At 25.6% G+C, this 22,060-nt stretch overlaps 1 protein-coding gene across 5 annotated transcripts; it reads left to right on the top strand.

Annotated features, from left to right (window-relative positions):
- Positions 1 to 2,019: 2,019 nt before the first annotated feature.
- Positions 2,020 to 21,840, top strand: LOC134828172 (trehalase-like). Of its 5 annotated transcripts, none has more exons than XM_063841169.1 (7): positions 9,104 to 9,308; positions 15,094 to 15,585; positions 17,048 to 18,107; positions 18,882 to 19,151; positions 19,208 to 19,463; positions 21,002 to 21,110; positions 21,600 to 21,840. In XM_063841169.1, the coding sequence occupies exons 2-7, from the start codon at positions 15,416 to 15,418 to the stop codon at positions 21,628 to 21,630; spliced, it is 1,896 nt and encodes a 631-aa protein (XP_063697239.1). In that variant the 5' UTR covers positions 9,104 to 9,308; positions 15,094 to 15,415; the 3' UTR covers positions 21,631 to 21,840. The 5 variants fall into 5 exon arrangements, with proteins under 5 accessions (XP_063697243.1, XP_063697241.1, XP_063697240.1 ...); XM_063841168.1 differs by lacking the exon at positions 9,104 to 9,308 and adding an exon at positions 14,482 to 14,614; XM_063841173.1 differs by lacking the exons at positions 9,104 to 9,308; positions 15,094 to 15,585 and adding an exon at positions 2,020 to 2,404.
- The last annotated feature ends 220 nt before the right edge of the window (positions 21,841 to 22,060 follow it).

The raw sequence follows: 22,060 nt of genomic DNA on the forward strand, positions 1-22,060 counted from the left end.
AAACTGTGTCAAAGAAAATTTTTTTTTCAGTTTGAATTTTTTGGCAGTTTTGAGTTAGAAAATGATTAAAAATGATAAATTAGAGCCCTCTGACAAATTTTTATCCTTTTGGAACAAAATTTGACAAAAATTGCTTTGACACAGTTTTTTTGCTCTTGATTTAGTTTTCAAAACAAAACTGTGTCAAAGAAAATTTTTTTTTTCAGTTTGAATTTTTTGGCAGTTTTGAGTTAGAAAATGATTAAAAATGATAAATTAGAGCCCTCTGACAAATTTTTATCCATTTGGAGCAAGATTTGACAAAAATTGATTTGACACAGTTTTTGACACAGTTTTTTTGCTCTTGATTTAGTTTTCAAAACAAAACTGTGTCAAAGAAAATTTTTTTTTTCAGTTTCAATTTTTTGGCAGTTTTGAGTTAGAAAATGATTAAAAATGATAAATTAGAGCCTTCTGACAAATTTTTATCCATTTGGAACAAAATTTGACAAAAATTGCTTTGACACAGTTTTTGACATAGTTTTTTCAGTTTCAATTTTTTGGCAATTTTGAGTTAGAAAATGATTAAAAATGATAAATTAGAGCCCTCTGACAAAATTTTTTGACACAGTTTTTGACACAGTTTTTTTGCTCTTGATTTACTGTTCAAAGAAAAAAAAAAATGGCATAAAAATTAGATTATTTAGTTTTCAAAACAAAAAAATTTTTATCCATTTGGAACAAAATTTGACAAAAATGGCTTTGACACAGTTTTGACACAGTTTTTTTGCTCTTGATTTAGTTTTCAAAACAAAACTGTGTCAAAGAAAAAAAATTTTTTTAGTTTCAATTTTTTGGCAGTTTTGAGTAATAAAGTGATTAAAAATGATAAATTAGAGCCGAAATTCCTATAAAGCAAAAAATTTACAAAATTATCATTTATTATTATTTTGAAATAATTTTTTCTAAATTAAATTAATTCTTAAATAAATAAATGAATTATTAATTTAACATAAGTCACATCGAAGTCAAATATTTAAAAAACAAGTACAAAAACATGTAAAAAAATTGAAAAATTTCTTTCAAATATTTTTAAAATAAAAAAAAATTAAAAACATTACCAAAAATTACTCACAACCAACCAGTCGTTCCCTCTCGCATCACTTACGCCAACAATTTCCGATCAAATTCATGCGAGTTCATCGATAAATAAACAACTTGTTTATTATACTCATGCAACCCTCACTGCAGGAAGCACGTGGTCTGCCTCTCTATATGAATGATTCACAACATGCCATTCATTTTTTATCGTAAACACGTTATGCGAGGTTGTTGTACTAGTTTGTGACGTCAGCATCGCCAGCACGCTACAGAATCAGATGTTTTACGATAAACAAGTTGTTTTTTTTCGTCTGTCGGTTTTTTTTTATTTTCATTGTCTTTCGTAGATATTCGTTTATTTGCTAAATTATTTATTGTGTGTGTCTTAATTTCGGCATTTGTATGATGAACGAACGAAATTAACAGGTTCATTTTTTATTTTATTTTTTTTTTATAAATTTTTTCTTATTTGAATTAGAGTCTGATGATGAAATTTTTAATTAAATTTCGAAATTTGTAGAAAATAACAGAAAAATTATTAAAAAATAGCAAAATTACGCAAAAAATGTCATTTAAACTCCATTTTTTACAAACACAAAACCCGTATCGGATAAAAATTTTTTTTAACTGTATTAATATTAATAATAAAATTGCTTCACTACATTCTTGAGCTCCGTATCGTGTCTCGGATCACGTATACCCATACTCACTTAACTTTTGGTGACGTATGCGTTCGTTGCATTTGTATCTGTGTGCCAAGCCCTCCGCTACCTTGTGATTGATATTCCGCTTAGTATTTTTCAAGTAAAACTCGTAGAAGCAAGACAAAGTTCAACAGACGCACGTTTCTTCGTTGTAATAAAAATTAGTTTCAGCAGTAGGTCATTCTAGTTTAGCGCTCGCGACGAGACGACGTGACAAAAGAGATAAATTTATTTTTTATTTCAACAAAAAAAAAATTTTTTTTTGATAAAAAAGTTAAAAAATCGCAAAAATTATTTAAATAAATATTTTAAAATATTTATTTATTCTTAAAAAATAATAAAAAGAGTGAAAGTGAGCGCAGTACAAAAATATCTAAACCACTTGCTCACTAAAAAAAATAAAGAGAGACTCGCAGAAACAATTACACCGCAGCACAGTAAAAATATTAAAATAGTTTAAAATTGTCCCTCTCATAACAAACAACAGAAAAAAACAAGTGCGCGCAGTGTTTCGTAACGTAAATCGGAGGTTACATCAAAAAAATAAATTAATTTGCAGCGAAAATCGACATTTAGCATCAAAAATAATCGAGAAAAATGTCTGAAACAGTCACAGAATAGTAAGTACCAATTTTTTTTTATTTTTTATATGAAATCGAGCCCGGATGAAAATTTTTAATTGTTTCGGTCAAGTGATGAAAGACATCTCATACATTATGAAATGTAGCAAAGTATCGGAAATATATTTAAAAAATGCTTGGTCAAAGGAGGTCATAACCTCCAAATGCCATTGACGAAGACAGTTGCGTGGATATTTACATGTGAGTGTCAAGAACAAAGACACGTAAAATTTTTGTGGCGTCGTATCCAATTTATTTTCGGACAATCACTTTTTAATGGAATTTCTTTAAAAATTTTTTTTTTTAATTTTTCATGACTCAAAGAAAAACAAAGTGTGATTTTCCATTTAGATCTACTAATTTTCACAAGAGACAATTCTAACGAGATAACAAGCGATAACCATTCAATTAGCGACGCGATGAAATAACAATAATTATTATGTGCAAAACAATATAAAAGTGAATAATTGTTCGAAATGTGGATCAGTTTCATTGTTGAATTGAGTATTAATTGACGTTTCCGCAAAAAATACGAAAGAATGGCGATTCATATAAATCCTTACTTGTAGTAAGTTGAAAAAATTATTTTATCCAATTTAATCCAATAAAAAAATGTTGTGCGATATCGTGCGATATTGTGTCAAGTGTGAAGAATTTTCGTGAAAACAATAAAATTTTTGACATGATAAGGTTTGAGGCGGAAGATATTAAGTTATGAAGGAAATTAATCCCAATTGGATAATGATGGTCTTGAAATTGTCTTGAAACGCAAAAAATTATTTTTCTGAGACGGAGTTGATAAAAATTTTTAAAGAGTTAAAAATTAATCAAAAATTTTAGTAAATATTTTTAAATATTATTTTTTAATTTTTTTAAATTAATTAATTAAAATTAAATTAATAATAAAAATTTTTAATTAATTAATTAAACTTTAAATTTTTAATAAAAATATTCGTATTTTATTTTATCTTTTTTAAAAATATTATTTTTTTAATTAAAAAAAAATAATTAAATTAAAAAAAAATAAAAATAAAAACAGAAAATTAATTATTTAATATTTTATTAGTTTTTGTAATAAAAATTACTTTTTTTTATTTAAATAAGAATTTATTTGATAAATTTGAAAAAATAATTAATTAATAAAAATAATTAATAAAAATCTTTAATAAAAATATTAAAATTGCATTTTTAAAATAAAAAAAAATTAAAATTTAAAAAAAATAAATTAAAAATATTTAATTAATAAAAACAAAAATTAATTATTATTAAATTAGAATTTATTATTTTTTAAATAAAGACAAGAAATCAATATTTTTGAAATATTTTTTTTAAACATTTTTTTTAATTTTAAAAATTTTTTTAAATTAATTTTAAAAGAATTTTTTTTAAATTAATTTAAAATTAAAAATTATTTAATTATATTTTTTAAATTTTTTTTTAATTTTTGATCAATTTTTCAAATAATTTTAAAGCATATTTTTTTTCAAATAATTTATAAATGCTGACTTTCAACTTAAAAATATTTTCTTTTTAAATATTTTTGGCACTTAAATTTTATAAGACGCCTCTGAAAAAATTCTTGTTGATAAAAATTGTTTTTAAAAATATCGCAAAAAGGACACTTGAACAAACTTTGATTGACGTCACATTGAGAAATTAATAATTTTTATTGCCCGTTGTTTCTATTTTTTTTTTATTATTTTGTATTGACTTAACATTCTCACATGCGTTATATAACATACGAAACCCATCAAAGTAACAGCAGACATTTTCTGATGAAATATCGCATTTGTTTGAGAAGCAACGGGTTTGACGTAATTCGAGCGATGACAAGTTCTTTCGGTAGATGAACAAATATTTGCGATTAGATAAGAAAATTCACTTGAACTTTCAAATTTTAAACAACAATTCTTTAATATTTGCTCCGTAAACGACTTTTCATTGTCAAACTTGTTATTTTTATCTCAATTTATATGCAAAAAAAAAAACGACATTGTGTTTTGCACAACACCCATTATTATTAAAAGTAATTACTCGAGTGGCTTGTTTGGAGAACGTGTGATTGATATATGAGCATATTTGTACACCTGATCGATATTTTCCGTCACGAGTCCAGAAAAAACTGGATATTTCTCGTTTTTTTTAAACAAAATGTCTGAAGATTCGACGAAATGATGGATTTGTTACAGAAAAGAGACCTAAATAAACAATAACCGGTTTATCAATATTGTTTTTTTATCTCCTAATTTTTTATTTTTTTACGTTGCGTTGCTAAGTGCAGCAGTCCAAAGTCCTGTTCAAATTCACCCGAAAAAATATTTGCGTCATTATTGTTAAAAGTTCAATGTGTGATTTTTTTCGTATTTCTCTTCTTTGTGATATTCTCGTGCATTTTTTCACAAAAAACAGCTGAGTCGATTTTTTTACGGAAGAAGAAGAAAAAAAATAACGACGAGACGACGACAAAGTGTCAAGTAACGTCTTTTGTATAAAAGCTCAAAGTTTGGAAATGACTCGTTTTATAGAAAATTTATAAGAATAAAAAAATCACACATGTGTGCAAACAATTTCAAGGTGAATTTGTACGAGATATGAAAGTGCTTATGCGCTTCTGGTTGATAAATATTGTGCTCGTTCTCAATGAAAAAGTTGTTTTTTTATCAACTATAAGTAGCAACGAGAAAAGAAGGGGACAGTCAATAAAAAAAATATTGTCATAATAAAAATGTAAATAAAATGGTTGGTTTATAAATTGATGATGAGATGATGATAAAATTATTTATGCACAGGAAATTACGTGGAAAATTGCGGTGAATTGATTATAAGTATTTTTTTGTGAATTATTTTCACTAATTTTTTAATTTAATTATTATTTTTTTTAAATATTATTAATCTAATAGTTTTTATTAACTAAAATTTTAAAAAAATAAGATAAATATTAATTTATTAAAAAAAAATTATTATTTTTTTAAATATTAAGTTATCTTATAATTTATGATTTTTGTATTTTTGATGTTAATTTTCAAGTTTTAATTTAATTTAATGAAATATCCGCTTTTTTATTAAAATAAAAATAACGATAAGAAATTTTTTCAATTTATTTTTGAATTAAAAATAAATAAAGAATTTTTGAAATTGAAATTTTTTAAAATAAAATAAAAAAATATAATAAATAAATAAAAATAAATTTAAAATAATTTAAGTATTAATTTTGGATTTTAAATAAAATTAATTTATTAATTAATTAATTATTATTTTTTTTAAATTTATTATTTATTAATCTTCAAATTTCGGTTAATTTTACATCATAAATAAAAAATAATTTTAAAATAAAAAATTATTTAGTATTTAAAATAAATTTAAAACTACTTAAAATAAATAAATTATTAAAATTTATTCTAAAAACTAATTAATTTTTTATTTCATTTTTTTTATTTATTGAAATTTAATTTTACAAAATTTTGTTTAATTTTTTACATCATAAATTTTAAAAAAATTACGGTAAAAATTTATTTTATATTGTGTTTGTGAAAATTTTAATTAAAAAAAAAACAAATTTATAAAATATGCGAAAATTTTAAAATTATTAAGTTCTATTAAATTTTTACATTAAATTTAATTAAATTATTAAAAAAATATTATGAGAAAAAATAAGCAAATGCTACAAAAAAAAAAAAACTAAAAATTAAAATTAATTAATTTTTTTTTTAATAAAAAAAAAATTAAAAAAAAATTCCTTTATTTTTTTTTAATTTCTCAAAATCACGCAAAACAATATTCCTCCTTAAAGGTCAATTAAATTCAATTTTATAAAAAATGCAAAATTACCTCGTCACGTTTCCAAACAAAAAAAATCATATCCAACAAACCAAAAACCTACCACGTAAATAAAAACTCCGCATCGCCTCTCTCCAAAACTGCGCAAAATCGTTTTCCGTCGAAAGATCGCCTCTCTCGAGTAATTCCTCAACTACGTCACGTTTAAACACAAAGACTTACACCATACATCCGGCGAGTAACATGTAAACACTACAAATGTAGGTAGTATCGCCTCTCCAAATCTACTACTTCACAATCTGATTGCTGCTGATGCACGAAAACATAAACAGCAAATTCTAACGTCGACGTCGTCGTCGTTGTCGTGGTGAGTAATATTCTATTTCAGTTCAGTTGAAAAAAAACAAAGAGCAAAGTCAGCTGCTTTTTTCGTGGCACTCGAGTATTATTTATTTATTTATTTGTGCCCAAAACCACAAAAAGTATCGAAAAAATACGAAAAATGTGATAAAAAACAACGAAAAATGTTGTAAAGAAATTCCTACCGAGAAAAGTATTGAAATAATTTTAAAAGCGAGCTAAATACTTAAAAAAATCGATTTTAGTTGAAATTTAAAAATAAAAGACAATTTCTATTAAAAAATGCGTCTTTCACCGAGGATGATACAAACGTTAGCGAGGTAAGACCTGCAGTGTGACGCAATTTCACGCGAATTACTGCATCGAGTAATGAAGTTTCTGAGAAGAGAATTTACATAGAGAGTGTCGCTTATCATGCGATGCAATGTACTTTAACTGTAGTCTAGACCAGACCCGTATGCGCCTTGTAAAGTGCGTCCTTGGCAAGTCTCTTGTTTAAAATTCAGCACGTGTTTATGAGGAATTTGAGTTTTTCGCGTTTGTTTATTTTAATAATCTTCAAGTGTGTGTGAGAAGAGAATAAATTTGTTAGATTTAGCAAAATTTTAATCGAAAAATGTATTTTAATTGCTCTCAGAGATTAATAATTTACGACAATGACACGAATAAAAAGCGTGTCAGTTTTTTCGACAAGTGATATTTCTACCTGTGTCGCAAACGGTAAAGCTGAAGTTTGTTTTTGTGTTGGTTTTTGTAAATAAAAAAGAGGCACGGCACTGACGTCATTCGTGCACATACGGTATGGCGTATGATGTTACGGGGATTTTTGGTGTGCGTTGATATATTGAGGGAATTTTAAATTTTATTTTTTTGCTTTGGAAATAAAAAATCCTTTTTTTTGTACATCAAGTTATAAAAGTTTTGAATAAAAAAAAATATATAAAATTAGGTTTAAATGGGTTTATAAATATTTTGTAAAAAATTAAATTTGTTTTGGCCCAGTGTGCATTTTAAAATTTTGACCCAATGCACAATCTAATTTTTTTTAAAAGCAAATTTTCGAATCTGATGAATTATTGTTAAAATTTTCATTGATTTTTTAATTAATTTAAATTATTTATTAAAATATTTAATTAAAATTTAATTTATTTTATATTAAAAAATATTTCTAATTTAAATTTTAATCCATAATTAATTAAATTATAACTTTAAAAAATTTAATAAAAAAAAAATTAATATAATTATTATTTTTAAATTTAATTTTTTATTTAATAATTTATTTTATAAAAAATTTTGATAATTTTTATTTTAAAAGTATAAAATAAATTATTTTTAAAAAAATAAGAATTTTGCAAAATTCAAGTACAGTTTTTATTTTATTTTTTTTTTGTTTAAAATTAAATTATTAAAAATATATATTAATAGATTTTGTGTCATTGAATTTTCATTGAATTTTGAGAAGAAATATTTTTAATTTTATCAAATTTTAATTGAACATCTTAAATAAAATTACTTTTATTTCTTTAAATTTTTTAAATTTAAAAAAATATTTTTATTTCTTTTAATTTTTAAAATTGATGTAAAAAATAATTAAAATTAAATTTTTTTTTAAATTATTTTAAAAATATTGAAATTAAATTTAAAAAATATAACAGTAAATTTTTTAATTAACGAAAATAATTAAATTTCCATAAAATAATGAAAAACCGCCTTTCACGTGTCAACATTTAGTAAAATTTTCCGATATTTACATACACCTATCTACGCTTCAAATTCCACAAACACGAGTACACGTTAATTTCTGTCACATATACAAACTTTATTATATTTATGGGTGTTATAAATTTAGCAATACACCTGTTAATGTCACAAATGACAACCAACAAGTCATTTACAATGTTCACCACTCCATCAATGTACTTTTTTTTTGTCTATCGTACCTCAACTAATAATTTAATCAAGTGAAAGAATAGACAATAATGACTAGACATTAATAAAAGTAGACAAGGTTACTCAATATCAAATCGATTACCTCTTCATCGAACAAAAATTTTACTATAGGAACAAAAATTCCCGCCGAAAAAAAAAATTAAATTATCTATTTTGAATTTAAAAAAAAAATCAACAAAAATATTGCAACTCATGTCAATTGTTGATAAATGTACAATTGCTTTTTTTGCGCTTGCCACAGCAAATTACATATTTTACACTTTGTTTAATATTGGCGTACAAGCGAATTTTAATACTACACGATATATACATCGTCACGTCATCTGTTTGTATCTACATGCAGAGCATTGTCATTTTATACATTAATAAATAAATAATATAAAATGAACCTCTCTCACACAAATGATTTTATTTTTATTTAAATAAAGTGCCAGCGCCAAAACGGAGAACAGTCTTAGCAAATCTTGCGGACGACAAAGAACGTCTTTTCTTAAAAAAAAAATTTAAAAAAATTAAATAAAAATTATTTTGGGATTTTTTTTAAAATAAATTTGTTTGAAAATTAAAATTAAAAAAAAGTGATAAAAATTAAAATAAAAAAAAAATAAAAAAAAATAAATTAACATGATGATGTCAGAACATTAAAATGTAAATAAAGTGAATCAATTGTTAGAAGTTGTCAATTATTGTGATTAAAAATTAATTTATATCGATGTCTGTTATTCAATTGTGAACAAAAATTTGTGATTTAGCTATTTAAGCCAATATTAGTATAAATTTATAAAATAGCGTCATTTGACACACACACATAAAAAAGGTATACTTTCGACATTATAATTATTTAAATTTGCGGATTGTTTTACATTCCCATTTATAATTAAATATTAAAATAATTGCAATTATCATTGGTTTGGTTGTTCAATTCGATGTTGAAACACGACACAAGGGAGATAAAAATCGCAACACACCTTTCTATCTAGGGTTTTTATCGCACAATGGTATATTAATAGACATGTCCCATATGATGTGCGATTATTTTGTAATACAAGGGCATGTCTCGATAATCTATTCCATATCGGAGTCACAACAGGTGCATGCAATTTTTTCCTTTTTCTTCTAAAAAAACGTGCGTTAATTGCATTCTAACTTTATCGGAGCACGTTTTAGACGGAGGCTCGTGGTCTGCCGTAACTTGATAAAAAATCATCTGAAAAAGGAAAAAAATGGGTTATTTTTGGCAGGAATTCCCCAAAATGAATTTTACAATGACGCCAAGATGACGCAAAAGAACGAATTAAAACAAAAATGAAGAAATTCCGAATTAAAAAAAAATTTAAAGACAGAAATAGAAATACCGGTATGATTTCAAATAAGGAAGTACACGAGTTAGTTAATTTTTTTTAGAGCTACGTTAATTTATTCATCGGATCACAATAAAACTTACTTTTGGATCGATTAGAGAGATACATGAATAATGCAAATTGTCACTTGCGTGGCCTTGAACATAATATTCGTGCATCAGGCATTTGCTTATAGTACGTTTAATAAATGTCCCTTTTAGTTGCTTGTAGTCAACTTATTGTTGAAATCTTGTCACGATTTTCGTTTGTTCTTAATCCCCATGACGATGTTAAGCTGTATTAACGATTCTTGGAAAAATGTTTGTGATTTGTGGGTTTTTCCCAACTTTGTTCCTTTTTTTTTTGGGTTTTTGTTTATCATCAGGAGTCACGTTAAAAGTTTGAAGTCATGAAAGAGATTTATTGTCGATAATTGTAATGGTTCGATGAAATATTAATGGATTTTACGCAAAATTTGTAACCGCAAGTTAATTAGAAGTTGAGAATTGGCGGTATTAATACAGTTTGCGGATAAATACGTCATAATTGCGCATAAATTATTATGTTGTTATTTAGTTGATAGTTTAACATTTTATCGGCTATTCAGGGATTTTAATATTGAACAGATATTATTAATCTCAAGAGAAGAAAAGGACAAAAAAAAAATTAAAAAAATCAAAATTTTTTGTTAAACAAAAATTAAAAACTGAATTAAAAATATAATAATTAATTAAAATTGAAATTTTTTAAAATTAATTAATTTTATTTTTTTTTAAAATTTAATTTGATAATAAAAATCCGATAATAAAATTAATTAATAAATTATTTTTATAATAATTAATTTTAATTCATTTTGAAAAAAAATTTATTAAAATTTTCAAAGACAAAAAAATACTTACGATAAAAAATTTAATTAATTCATTATTATAATTAAATTAATTAATTAAAATATGATAATTAAATTAAAAAAAAAAATAAATTATGGAAAATAATTTGTTGTTGATTTTTTTCTGTTTATACAAAATACAATTATATCGCCTTGACAATTTTATTCTATTTTTTTAAAATAAAAAAACAAAATTAAAGAATTAAAGCAAAGCTTTTAAAATAATTTTCTTTCTTGAAAAAGATATTTTGTCGAAAGATTATAGAAATTAAATATTTTTTGATACAATTTTCTTGAAAATTTTAGCTAAATTTTTTTTTTACAAAAGTATCATACTTAGAATTTTTTCAAAATTACACAAAAATAATTCAATTCTTAATTTCTTATTTTTTTTAAGGAATAATAAATAAATGAATTTAAGTTTTTTTGTTAAAAAAATATTAAGGAATTAAAAATAAATTTTTGTGTAAATTTTTTTAAATTCAGACAAATTATCCCTCATAACCTTCTAAGTGTTAAAATTTCAACACAAACCCTTTCTCTCTCAATTTAGTTTCAATCTAACCGCAAATCAATCATGTCAAACTAAACCGTAAGACCACATCCAAGGACATTGCTCAAACTTATCAAACACAAACAAAACCATCCATCGAACGAATATAGGTCATCCGATACGGTTATCTAACCTTTGAGAATCTAACAACATTGATATTGACAATAGTACCCCACAAATTGCATGCGCGCACAGAATTACGTCGCACGATTACATGGTTATTGCACTTGATCTTGCCACAGTGTAAATACACTTTTATCTTGATTTTCGCTCGTATTGTTAACTCTTTTTTTCCAACAATGGTTTGTTTGAAGCTGGCAATTAAATATTTTTCGTTACATCATTATCTCCCGTGTCTCTTCGAGAACGTTGGAATGCGCACGTAACATGCAATCAAAAATTCGCTCAAGTGCATTTTTATTGACGGCAATCGCACAGGAAAACACGGGGATCCGGTAGAATCTGCTTTTGATGAAGATTTATTTGTATCTCACTTAATTTGGATTTCCGAGCCATATACGATGAAATTCCTTGGGTGCTATTGTTAGAAATCCGTAACTCGATTTACGTCATCATCGCATCAAACTGTTTTATTGTCCGCAATTTTATCACTTTATACAATGTGACTGAGTCGCAAAAATAAAAAATTGCGTTAAATTGATCAAATTATCTTCCCGTGAACTGATATAAAATTCAAATTTTCTGAGCTAAATATAGACGGTACGGTAATTGGATCATTTTATTGTGAAAGGCAGCGACATTCAATCAATTTACGTCGAGAATATGGAAGGAAAGTGTTCGAATGAAAATGAAAATTGAATAAAAATTCACCAACTGTGACTCGTGAAGTAGGTTACATCCTTATCAGTAGCCTTGAAAAATGCAAAAAAAAAATAGAATTAGACACGACGGGTGAAGTGCCTTTGTACAAAAAGTGATACATAACTAATTGCAGTTGACCTGCATTTTTTTCGCATTTAATTATGAAATTCATCGTACGATTGTCAACCTCTTTTCCGAAAAAAAAAACTTTCTTATCTCTGTTTCAATAAAATCGCCATTCGAGACAAAATCTGTCTCAAAAAGGGGTGTGTACTGTTTACAAATATTAAAGATCACAAGAGATTGTCAAACAAGATAAGGAAGCAATTTGAAAAAATTCAGAATGAAAAGTACTCAAAATGTGACAAGATCGCAACGATTAGCTTGTCTCGCGCACATGCTGTGGTTCGTGGCGCGCAAACATTGTATATATTAGCAAGTTTAATTGAGCAAGAAGTTATCATCATTAAGACTTCATATTTTTTTTTTTGCGGATTGTTTTGAATTTGATTACCGAACGAACGATGCCATCCGTGAAAAGTGATCGTTATCGGCGGCAAAAGTCATTTTGGCGACATGTTTGTTGTGACTAAAAGTCGTTCGCGGTGACACGTGAAAAATTCTTTCATCAAGAAAAACATGTTCTTGGCACGGTTTATTGAGGCTTGTGGTTGTTCCAATGAGGGCGTGAATAATTTTTAACAAATGTTAATTAAATTCTTAAAGTTAATTTTTTACTTTCATTTAATTTTTAATTGAAGAATCATGAGGAAAGTGGAAAATTTTTCTCCGTAGAAGTTATTAACATCCAATTATATTGAAAGTCGATTGATATTTTATCATAAAATTACTCGAACAATGATTCATAAGTAAAGATATCTTGAGTTCTGTTTCTTTTCAAGGCTCAGATAAATAAAAATCCTTCGAGATAGGAATGTGAAAAAATATATGTTAAGGGTTTCTTTTTTGTTCAATTAAGATAATTAATTTTGAACGTTAAAAAAAATACTTTTGTTTGATAAAGACTATTTTTAATTAATTAAATAAAAGGAAAAAGCCTGGAGCCACAAATAGCCTCATCTTTTCTTATTTGTACTTAATTCCAACAATTCTTTTTAATTCATTCTTAATTTCTATTCTTTTCTGAAGCGATTTGAAGACGACGTTTTTTGATACTTAGTTCTTTTGATGCAGATTCCAGTTAAATTTATTTGCTTGGTTTGAATTAATTGAAATAATTTGAAGAATTTAAAGGACTTACCTATTTTTTCTCGGTTTTCCTGAAAAAAATTAAAAGTTGAAATTTATCAAAAAAAAAAAAAAAAAATACCTTTTGTTCTATTTTATCAATTACATGTTTTTAAAAATATTCATGAAAAATTTTAAAATTTTCCATCAATTTCGTAATTTTTTTTAAATTCAGATAATTGATTTTTATCGGAATGTATTAAAATAATTGAAAATTTTCACATTTCATTATTTGAATTTTGGATGCCCTAAAAAAAATTAATTTAAATTATAATGAAAAAATAAATTTTCACATTAAAAATTTAATATAAAAAAATTAAAATTTAATTAAAAAAATTAAGTTAAATAAAAAAAACTGGAGAACGTTTTATATCTAAAACTATTCTCATAAATCGAATGTCGTTCAATGTCGAAGAATAAATTTAATTTTTGGTCAAATCTTAATTTTTTTTTTTTTGAATCGCAGTTTGGTATTTTTAGTCTTTTTATGATGCAACCTTCCATAAATTAATTTTTTTGCTTGGTTTATATTAATTGGAATAGTTTTTTAGAATGTTACTTATCTACTTTTTCTTCTTTGATTTGTGATTTTGCCTCTTTTTGAGATTACCTAAAAAAATTAGAAGAATATTATTAAAATTTATCTAAAAAAAATATTTTTTTTCTCTTTGTCCTACTTTATCAATTTTATATTTTTAAATACGCATCAAAATTTTCCATAAAATTTTTTTAACTCATTTTCTCTACAAGTTGGGAGGACTTGTTATGCCCTGATTGTCCTGTTGATGCTTATTAAGTTTAACAAGCATTTTTTTTTAGTCAAACAAAAATTAGCAAAATCAACTAATAACAGTTTTAAACAAATTTTCATTCCATTTGAGTGAATATTGGGAATATTTCCTATCATCAGGTCAATGAAATCATTTCCAACAAAAAATTCTTTAATTTTTTTCCACCCTTTTTAGAACAGAAAAAAATGATAAGCGAATATCTCTTCATTCTGTTACTACACAGAACATTATCGCGCTCGTTAACTACACAGAATTTCATACGCCGTTCGTACTTTCATACACTTCGACAGAGCCCGAGACTTATATAAATGCCAGTGTTTATTATTCCTAATGTTAGTTTACTTAATAATCTAGTCGAGTCAAGTACAGTTAGTGACTTTAATTTTTTTTTTGCACAAAAATATAATTTATGTGAAAATTAAACCAAAGTTTTCATTTTAAGAAGTGCACTTTAGATTAAAATTTATTATTTTAAGGAAAAAAGTACGTTTAAATATTTTTTAAGATTTTCTTTAAAAAAAATATTTTTAATAAAAAATAAAAGAAGATAGTGGGAACGTCTGGTTAACTATTATAAAAATTTACACCTGAGTCAATAAAATCTGAAGCGTTAGTCATTTTTTTTTTGTATTAACGAGGAAATTGAAGACACGCACGCGTAAATTCCTCAATAAAAAATGCCACGTTACAGCTCATTATTTATTCATCAGATGTTTTAGGAAGTTCAATTGATCAATGATCGACAGGAATTGGGATCAAAAAACTTCCTCTGTCCTTGAAAGTTATTATTTTAATTTTTTTTATCAAAAAAAAAAAAAAAATCTTATCTAAAAACAAATTGACAGCCACTATCTTCCTTCATTATTTAATTAATCAAAATTCCCCCAAAAAAACATCAAAATCCAAAGATAATTGCAATGATAAAGAAAAAAACCAAAAAATAACAAAAATTATTTTTCCAGTTTGACGCCGTCGCCACAAAAGAGGTTTGCTCAAAGTTTGCCGAAGAAAAAAGTGATAGAAATAAATGAGAAGAAAACCAGAATTAAAACGAGAAAATTAGTGTGATAACGAAGTTGACATAAAAAGACAAATAACAATCATCAGTATTATTGTTGAAAACACTTAAAGTGCTAAAATTGCTAAAATTAACATAAATTAACGCAGAAATTGTTTTCAAAGAAAAACAACAAAAATGAGATAAATCTGCTTTTAATTTAATTTTTTGTACAAAAATATTTCGAAAAAAAAAAAAATTTAATTAGTTTTTAAAGACAAGAAACAATGGAAAATTTAGTGCTCGCATTTGTGACCTTAATCGTGGCGTCATTGCCACACTTTAGTTCCTGTAAAATGTTCGATTGCAGCGCGTCGCCCGAAAAGTGTTTGCAGCTGCACAAATTGAAATATGACGTTTTGACTGAAAACGAAAAATTACCACCGCCGTGCCCGAGGTAAGAAGTGCGGCGATAAGATAAGACGGATCATGTAAAAATGAGTAATTTTTGTGTAAACAAAAGTTTTTGAATGAATGGAGTGTCACGTCTTTTTTTTACGACACGGAAAAGTAGAGAGATTTGAGAAAATTTGAAAGAAAATAAATAAAAAGTTCATTTACTTACGGTAAAAGGTTTGTAATGAAAAAGTGCATCGTTTATACGCCTCCCGCTGCTGCTGACGATGATGATACGCTTGAGTAATCGCTGTGTGTGTCTGTAGCAATTTATGATAACAATTTACAAGTGCAAGGTCACGTGCGTTGTTTCGTGAAGTAGATAAGATTTCTGTTTGTGTGAAAAATTTTCTATGGGCAAAAAATGGAGAGGCTAAATTAATTCCTTAGATAAATTAACTTAATTTTTAAGGAGGGAGTTAATTTAAATTAACCCTTAAGGAGCTAAATTAATTAATTTAACTAAATTAATTTCATGAAAAATTTTATAAGGAGCTAAATTAATTCCTTAAGGAGCTAAATTAATTCCTTAAGGAGCTAAATTAATTTCTTAAGGAGCTAAATTAATTTCTTAAGGAGCTAAATTAATTCCTTAAGGAGCTAAATTAATTCTTTAAGGAGCTAAATTAATTTCTTAAGGAGCTAAATTAATTCCTCAAGGAGCTAAATTAATTCCTTGAGGAGCTAAATTAATTCCTTAAAGAGCTTAATTAATTCCTTAAGGAGCTAAATTAATTCTTTAAGGAGCTAAATTAATTCCTGAAGGAGCTAAATTAATTCCTTAAGGAGCTAAATTAATTCCTCAAGGAGCTAAATTAATTCCTTAAGGAGCTAAATTAACTTCTCAAGGAGCTAAATTAACTCCTCAAGGAGCTAAATTAATTCCTTAAGGAGCTAAATTAATTCCTTAAGGAGCTAAATTAATTCCTTAAGGAGCTAAATTAATTTCTTAAGGAGCTAAATTAATTTCTTAAGGAGCTTAATTAATTTCTTAAGGAGCTCAATTAATTCTTTAAGGAGCTAAATTAATTCCTTAAGGAGCTAAATTAATTCCTTAAGGAGCTAAATTAATTTCTTAAGGAGCTAAATTAATTCCTTAAGGAGCTAAATTAATTCCTTAAGGAGCTAAATTAATTCCTTAAGGAGCTAAATTAATTCCTTAAGGAGCTAAATTAATTCCTTAAGGAGCTAAATTAATTCCTTAAGGAGCTAAATTAATTCCTTAAGGAGCTATTAATTAAATTAATTCCTTAAAGGAGCTAAATTAAATTTAAGGATTAAATTAATTCCTTCTTTAAAGGAGCTAAATTAATTCTTTAAAGGTTTAAATTAATTCTTTAATGGTTTAAATTAACTCCCAAGTTGTTAATTTGACCCATTTTTTGCCCATAGAGTGAAATTTATTTCATTTAGATGAACTTTAATACAAAAACTTACATAATTTTCCGTTTCTTTATTTACAGTGAAATCTTCTGCCATGGCAAACTCCTGCATACTGTACAAATGGCGGGCATTTATAACGATTCCAAGACATTCGTTGACATGAAATTGCATGCGAGCCCCAAAGAAACGCTCGAAAAGTTCAATACTTTCATGCAAAGTACGAACGAAGCTCCAACAAAGCCGGAAATCAAAAAATGGGTTGAAGAAAATTTCGATCAACCAGGCAGTGAGTTCGAAGATTGGATCCCCGATGATTGGAAACGTGAACCGCAATTCTTGGAACGCATCAAGGATCACGCGTTACGTGAATGGGCGAGCGATTTGAATCACTTATGGTTGAAATTGGGTCGTAAAATGACGAAAGATGTGCAAGATCACAACGAATTGTATTCAATAATTCACGTAGAAAATCCCGTAATTGTTCCGGGAGGTCGTTTCCGTGAATTTTACTATTGGGACTCGTACTGGATCATTCGTGGCTTGTTGTTGTCCGAGATGCATCACACCGCCAAAGGAATGTTGCTCAATTTCCGTTCGATCGTTCAGCGATACGGTTTCATCCCGAATGGCGGAAGAATTTATTATTCGGCAAGATCGCAACCGCCATTGCTTGCGGCGATGATTAAGACGTACGTTGAAGCGACGGGCGACACGGAGTTTGCGAAGGAGAGTGTTGATGATTTGGAACACGAATTCAATTTTTGGTTGAATAATCATGCCGTGGTTGTGAATGGTTACACGTTGGCAGTTTATGGCGACAAATCGACGGGCCCGAGACCCGAATCGTACAGAGAAGATGTCGAAACGGGACATGATTTGCCCGATGATGCGGCGAAAGAAGAGTATTATTCGGAATTGAAAGCCGGCGCGGAAAGCGGTATGGATTTCAGTAGTCGGTGGTTTATTAAAGACGGAACGAACAAGGGAACGTTACGTGATCTTAAAACGCGTTCAATTGTACCAGTGGATTTAAATGCAATTTTGTACGAAAATGCCCTTATTATTTCGGAATTTTATGCATTGAGCGGCGATGTTAACAAAGCAAGAAATTACAAAGAAAAGGCAGATGAGTTGTTGACGGTGAGTTAAAATTATTTAAAAAAAAAAAATTAAAAATAATTTTTTTCAACATTAAATTTTTTTTTTAATTTCTCAGTATTTTTTTTTTAATTAAAAAAAAATATATTTCAAAATAAATTTTAAAATTATTTAAATTTTTAAAAAATATATTTTATAAATTCTGAAAATAATTAAAAATTTAATTTAATTTAAAATTTTATAATTTTTTAAAAATCAAAAAATTTATCAAAAATTAATTTTTTAAAAAATTGAAAATAAAAAATTAAAAAAAAAATTAATTGAAAAAAATATTTAATTTTAATAAAATTTATTTAAAATTAAAAAAAAAAATTATTTTGACTAAATTATCTTTTTATACAAAAAAAAAAATATTAATATTTGAATAAAAAATATGTTTTTTTAAATTATGAAAATATTTTAATTAAATTATGTTTTTTAAACAACGAAAATATTTTTAAAAAAAATATTGTGTTTAATTGAAAATTTTTAAAATTATTAAAAATTATTTTAAATTAATTTTTAAAAAAAAAAAATAATTTTTAACTAAAAATTTTTATTTTGACAAATATAGCTTTTAAAAAAATTATTTTTTAAATTAAAAATAAATATTTTAACTCAAAAATATTTATTTTAAAGAAAGAATTCTTTTTTAAAATTTATTTTAATTATATTTTAAAATAATTAATTAATTAATTTTATTTAATTATTATTTTATTTATTTTTAAAAATTAATTTTTAAAATATATTTTTTAATTTTTTTTTTTTAATTTTCAGGCTATCAACAAAGTCTTATGGCACGATGATGTCGGCATGTGGTTAGATTACGACATGTTAAATGACAAACGTCGCGATTACTTCTGCGCCTCAAACTTGTGGCCCTTATGGTCAAAAGCTTACAACAAAGCTGACGAACCCAAAATTGTCCAAAAAGTTCTTGCGTACATTGAGAAAAACGGTTTAGATGAATACCCAGGCGGCGTTCCAAACACATTTGAGCAAACAGGAGAACAATGGGACTTCCCAAATGTTTGGCCTCCATTGCAGGTAAGAATTTTTTCCTTTAAAAATCCTCTTCCGTTACTCAAAAAATCCATTTTTAGTACGTCGTTGTCATGGGCATGAACAACTTGAACGATCCCGAGGCAAAACAAATGGCTTACAACTGGGCATTGCGATGGGTTCGCTCGAATTTCATCGCTTATCGTGACACGCGCGCCATGTACGAGAAATATTCCGCTGTCGAGCTTGGCGGACACGGAGGCGGCGGCGAATACGAAATTCAACTTGGCTTTGGCTGGTCCAATGGCGTCGTAATGGATTTCCTCGCAAAATGGGGCGACAAAATGACAGCTTCAGGTGAATAAAAAAACACGAAAAAAAGATCATTAAAAATCATTTTTTTGGGTTAAAATTAACAATCAAAGAAAAAAAAAGTATTTTTTAAGGATGTAGTTGTAGTTTATGGTGAACGTTTCCTTTTTTATTACATGTAAAGTGACGTTTTTACACAAACACATAAAAATTTAGCTAATTTTTTCTTGTTTCATAGAATCTGAGTTGTCCTTTGTTAAAATATTTACATTTGTATTAAAATTTATTTATTTACAAAAAAACATTTCGAATAAAAAAAATCAATCATTTGTGTCGTCCAATCATTTATAACAAAAAAAAAAAAATGTATAAAAAAAGTGAAAAAAAAAATGTCTTTTAAAAATAGCAGAAAAGCATTTTGAATGAAAATTTAGACTAAGAGAGAGCATGACTCGAAATATTTTTTGTCTTCAGTGCTAAAAAGAGCAAAAAATGACAAACAAAAAATAAAAGTCGGTGCTAAAAAAGTGATTTAATCATTCAATCCTAAAATAAATATTTATAAATTTATTATTAAACTTAGAAATTTAGCACGAAAAAAAAGATGACATGTGACAATGAAAAAAAAAATAAATAAAAAATTTGATAGAAGACATTTTTCTATAGTTAAACTTTTAGACTTAGACATTAATTTAAAAAAGTGAAGTTATTGTACAATTTTCTTTAGAAATATATTTATTTTTATCTTATTGAAAATATATGAATATTGAGTAATTTAAAAAAAAAAGATTTTTATGTTGCTTGATAATCTTAATTAATTAATTTTAATTCAACGTCATATTGTGTTTAATTTTTATTTGTTTTAGATATTAAAAGGTATATGGTTCAAAATTGGTAAAATTAACTAAAAATTTTGTTGTAAAAATTATTTTTTTGTAAATTTTTGGTAAAAAGGTGATTTGTGATGTAAAAATTGTAAATTTTTCATTATTTCATCAATTCTGTTTGGTAAATAATTTTGTAAAATTTTTATAATATTTATTTATATATTTTTTTGGCATATGGTAATTTATTTCTATCTCAAATTTTGCATGGTAAGATTTACATATTTAATAAAAAAATTTCATCATTTGTTGATCATTGGCTCGAAAAAATTTTAAATATCAAAAAAAAGGTTTAAGGGTCATTTAGTTCTAAACGGAGTAAAAAAAAAGTTAATAAATTGTTAAAAAATATCAAAAAAAAAAAATATTTTTGCATAGAAAAAATTTACATGCACTGAAAATTTTAATTTTTAACAATTTGCGATTTTTTTTTTATTTATAAATAAATTTTTTCGCTCAATTTAACATATTTTAAACAAACATTTTTTTAAACTAACATAATAAGAGTTCAAAACCCTTTATTGATACCAAAAATTAACATTTTTTTGTACAAATCGTAATCAAACCATATCTAATCACGGGTTGGTGTTCATCAAACTCTCACAAATCGGTTATGGAATAAAAAACTTAAATAAACAAAAATGTGAATTAACGAATTTCCTTTAAAATCTCTTCAATTTTTCTATTAAACCAACGCAGATCATCAAGAAAATAGTGCAATGAGTGTCGTTGTCGCATCTCCCGCCACACAAAGTATACTCGCAACACTGATGGCCTTCTTATCAACAAATTTATCGAGAGTATTTCAGTAAGCAGTTTGCTGTAAATGTTGTGTGAGCTGTAATTTGATTCAATATAACGAGTGACTGATAAGCATGGATGTCTTTTTTTGTGTTAATATTTTTTATTTAAGTAAAAATAAGTGATATCGAAAACCTGAAGCATTAACTACTTTTTTTTTATCTTAGCCAATTATTTTTAATTAATTTTTAAAATAAATTTTAATTAATTTTAAGTTTTTTTTAATAAATTAAATAAAATAATTATTTTTAATTAAAATAAAAATTAAATAAAATTTTTAATAATTTTAATTTTATTTATTTAATTTTTTAAATAATTATTTTTATTTAAAAAAAATTTTAAGAAAAAAATACGCTCAATAAATATTTTGTAACTAATAAATTAAATGTGTTTATTTTTTAATATATATTTTTTTAATATTTTTTTTTATGATGTTTCATTAAAAAAAAAATTATTATTCAAACACTTTTATTTATTTTATTTCCCAATTTATCAGAAATATAAAACGAGCACTTGGACTGGAGTAACACGATTGAATTAATACCAAAATCCGAGATAATCCTCCCTTTATTGGATTTTTAATAAAAAAATGTACGACAAAAATTCCCTTTTTTTAATCCGAGTCGAAAATAATTATTTTTCAATTAAATCGATTTTTATTGAATTAAAATTAATTCTCTGTACCGTTTTTTCATTAAATATTTTTACAAAAGTAATTGAATAAAAATCTCTTTATCATCACAGTTATCAAGTTTTTGTACTATTTCACTTCCCTTTGTTTACTTCAATAGATAAAAGCGAAAAAAAAACCTCGAAAAGCCCTACATGGGTCCGTAAGTAAATAGTTTTGTAGTAATTTTGCACAAACAAATTCGTCATCGTCGCACTCAAAACTCCCCTTTCCAAGTATGGCACCGTTAGAGTCTCTTGATAGATATCAGCTGTTCAACTGATAAT

This window comes from Culicoides brevitarsis, chromosome 1, assembly GCF_036172545.1.
Source record: "Culicoides brevitarsis isolate CSIRO-B50_1 chromosome 1, AGI_CSIRO_Cbre_v1, whole genome shotgun sequence".
In the NCBI taxonomy this organism is placed as follows: domain Eukaryota; kingdom Metazoa; phylum Arthropoda; class Insecta; order Diptera; family Ceratopogonidae; genus Culicoides; species Culicoides brevitarsis.

Coding starts and splice junctions, on each gene's coding strand:
- LOC134828172 (XM_063841169.1), top strand. CDS start 15,416: ATGGAAAATTTAGTGCTCGCATTTGTGACCTTAATCGTGGCGTCATTG. Junction 19,152..19,207: donor ATGTTTGGCCTCCATTGCAG/GTAAGAATTTTT, acceptor ATCCATTTTTAG/TACGTCGTTGTCATGGGCAT. Junction 19,464..21,001: donor CGACAAAATGACAGCTTCAG/GTGAATAAAAAA, acceptor AAACCAACGCAG/ATCATCAAGAAAATAGTGCA.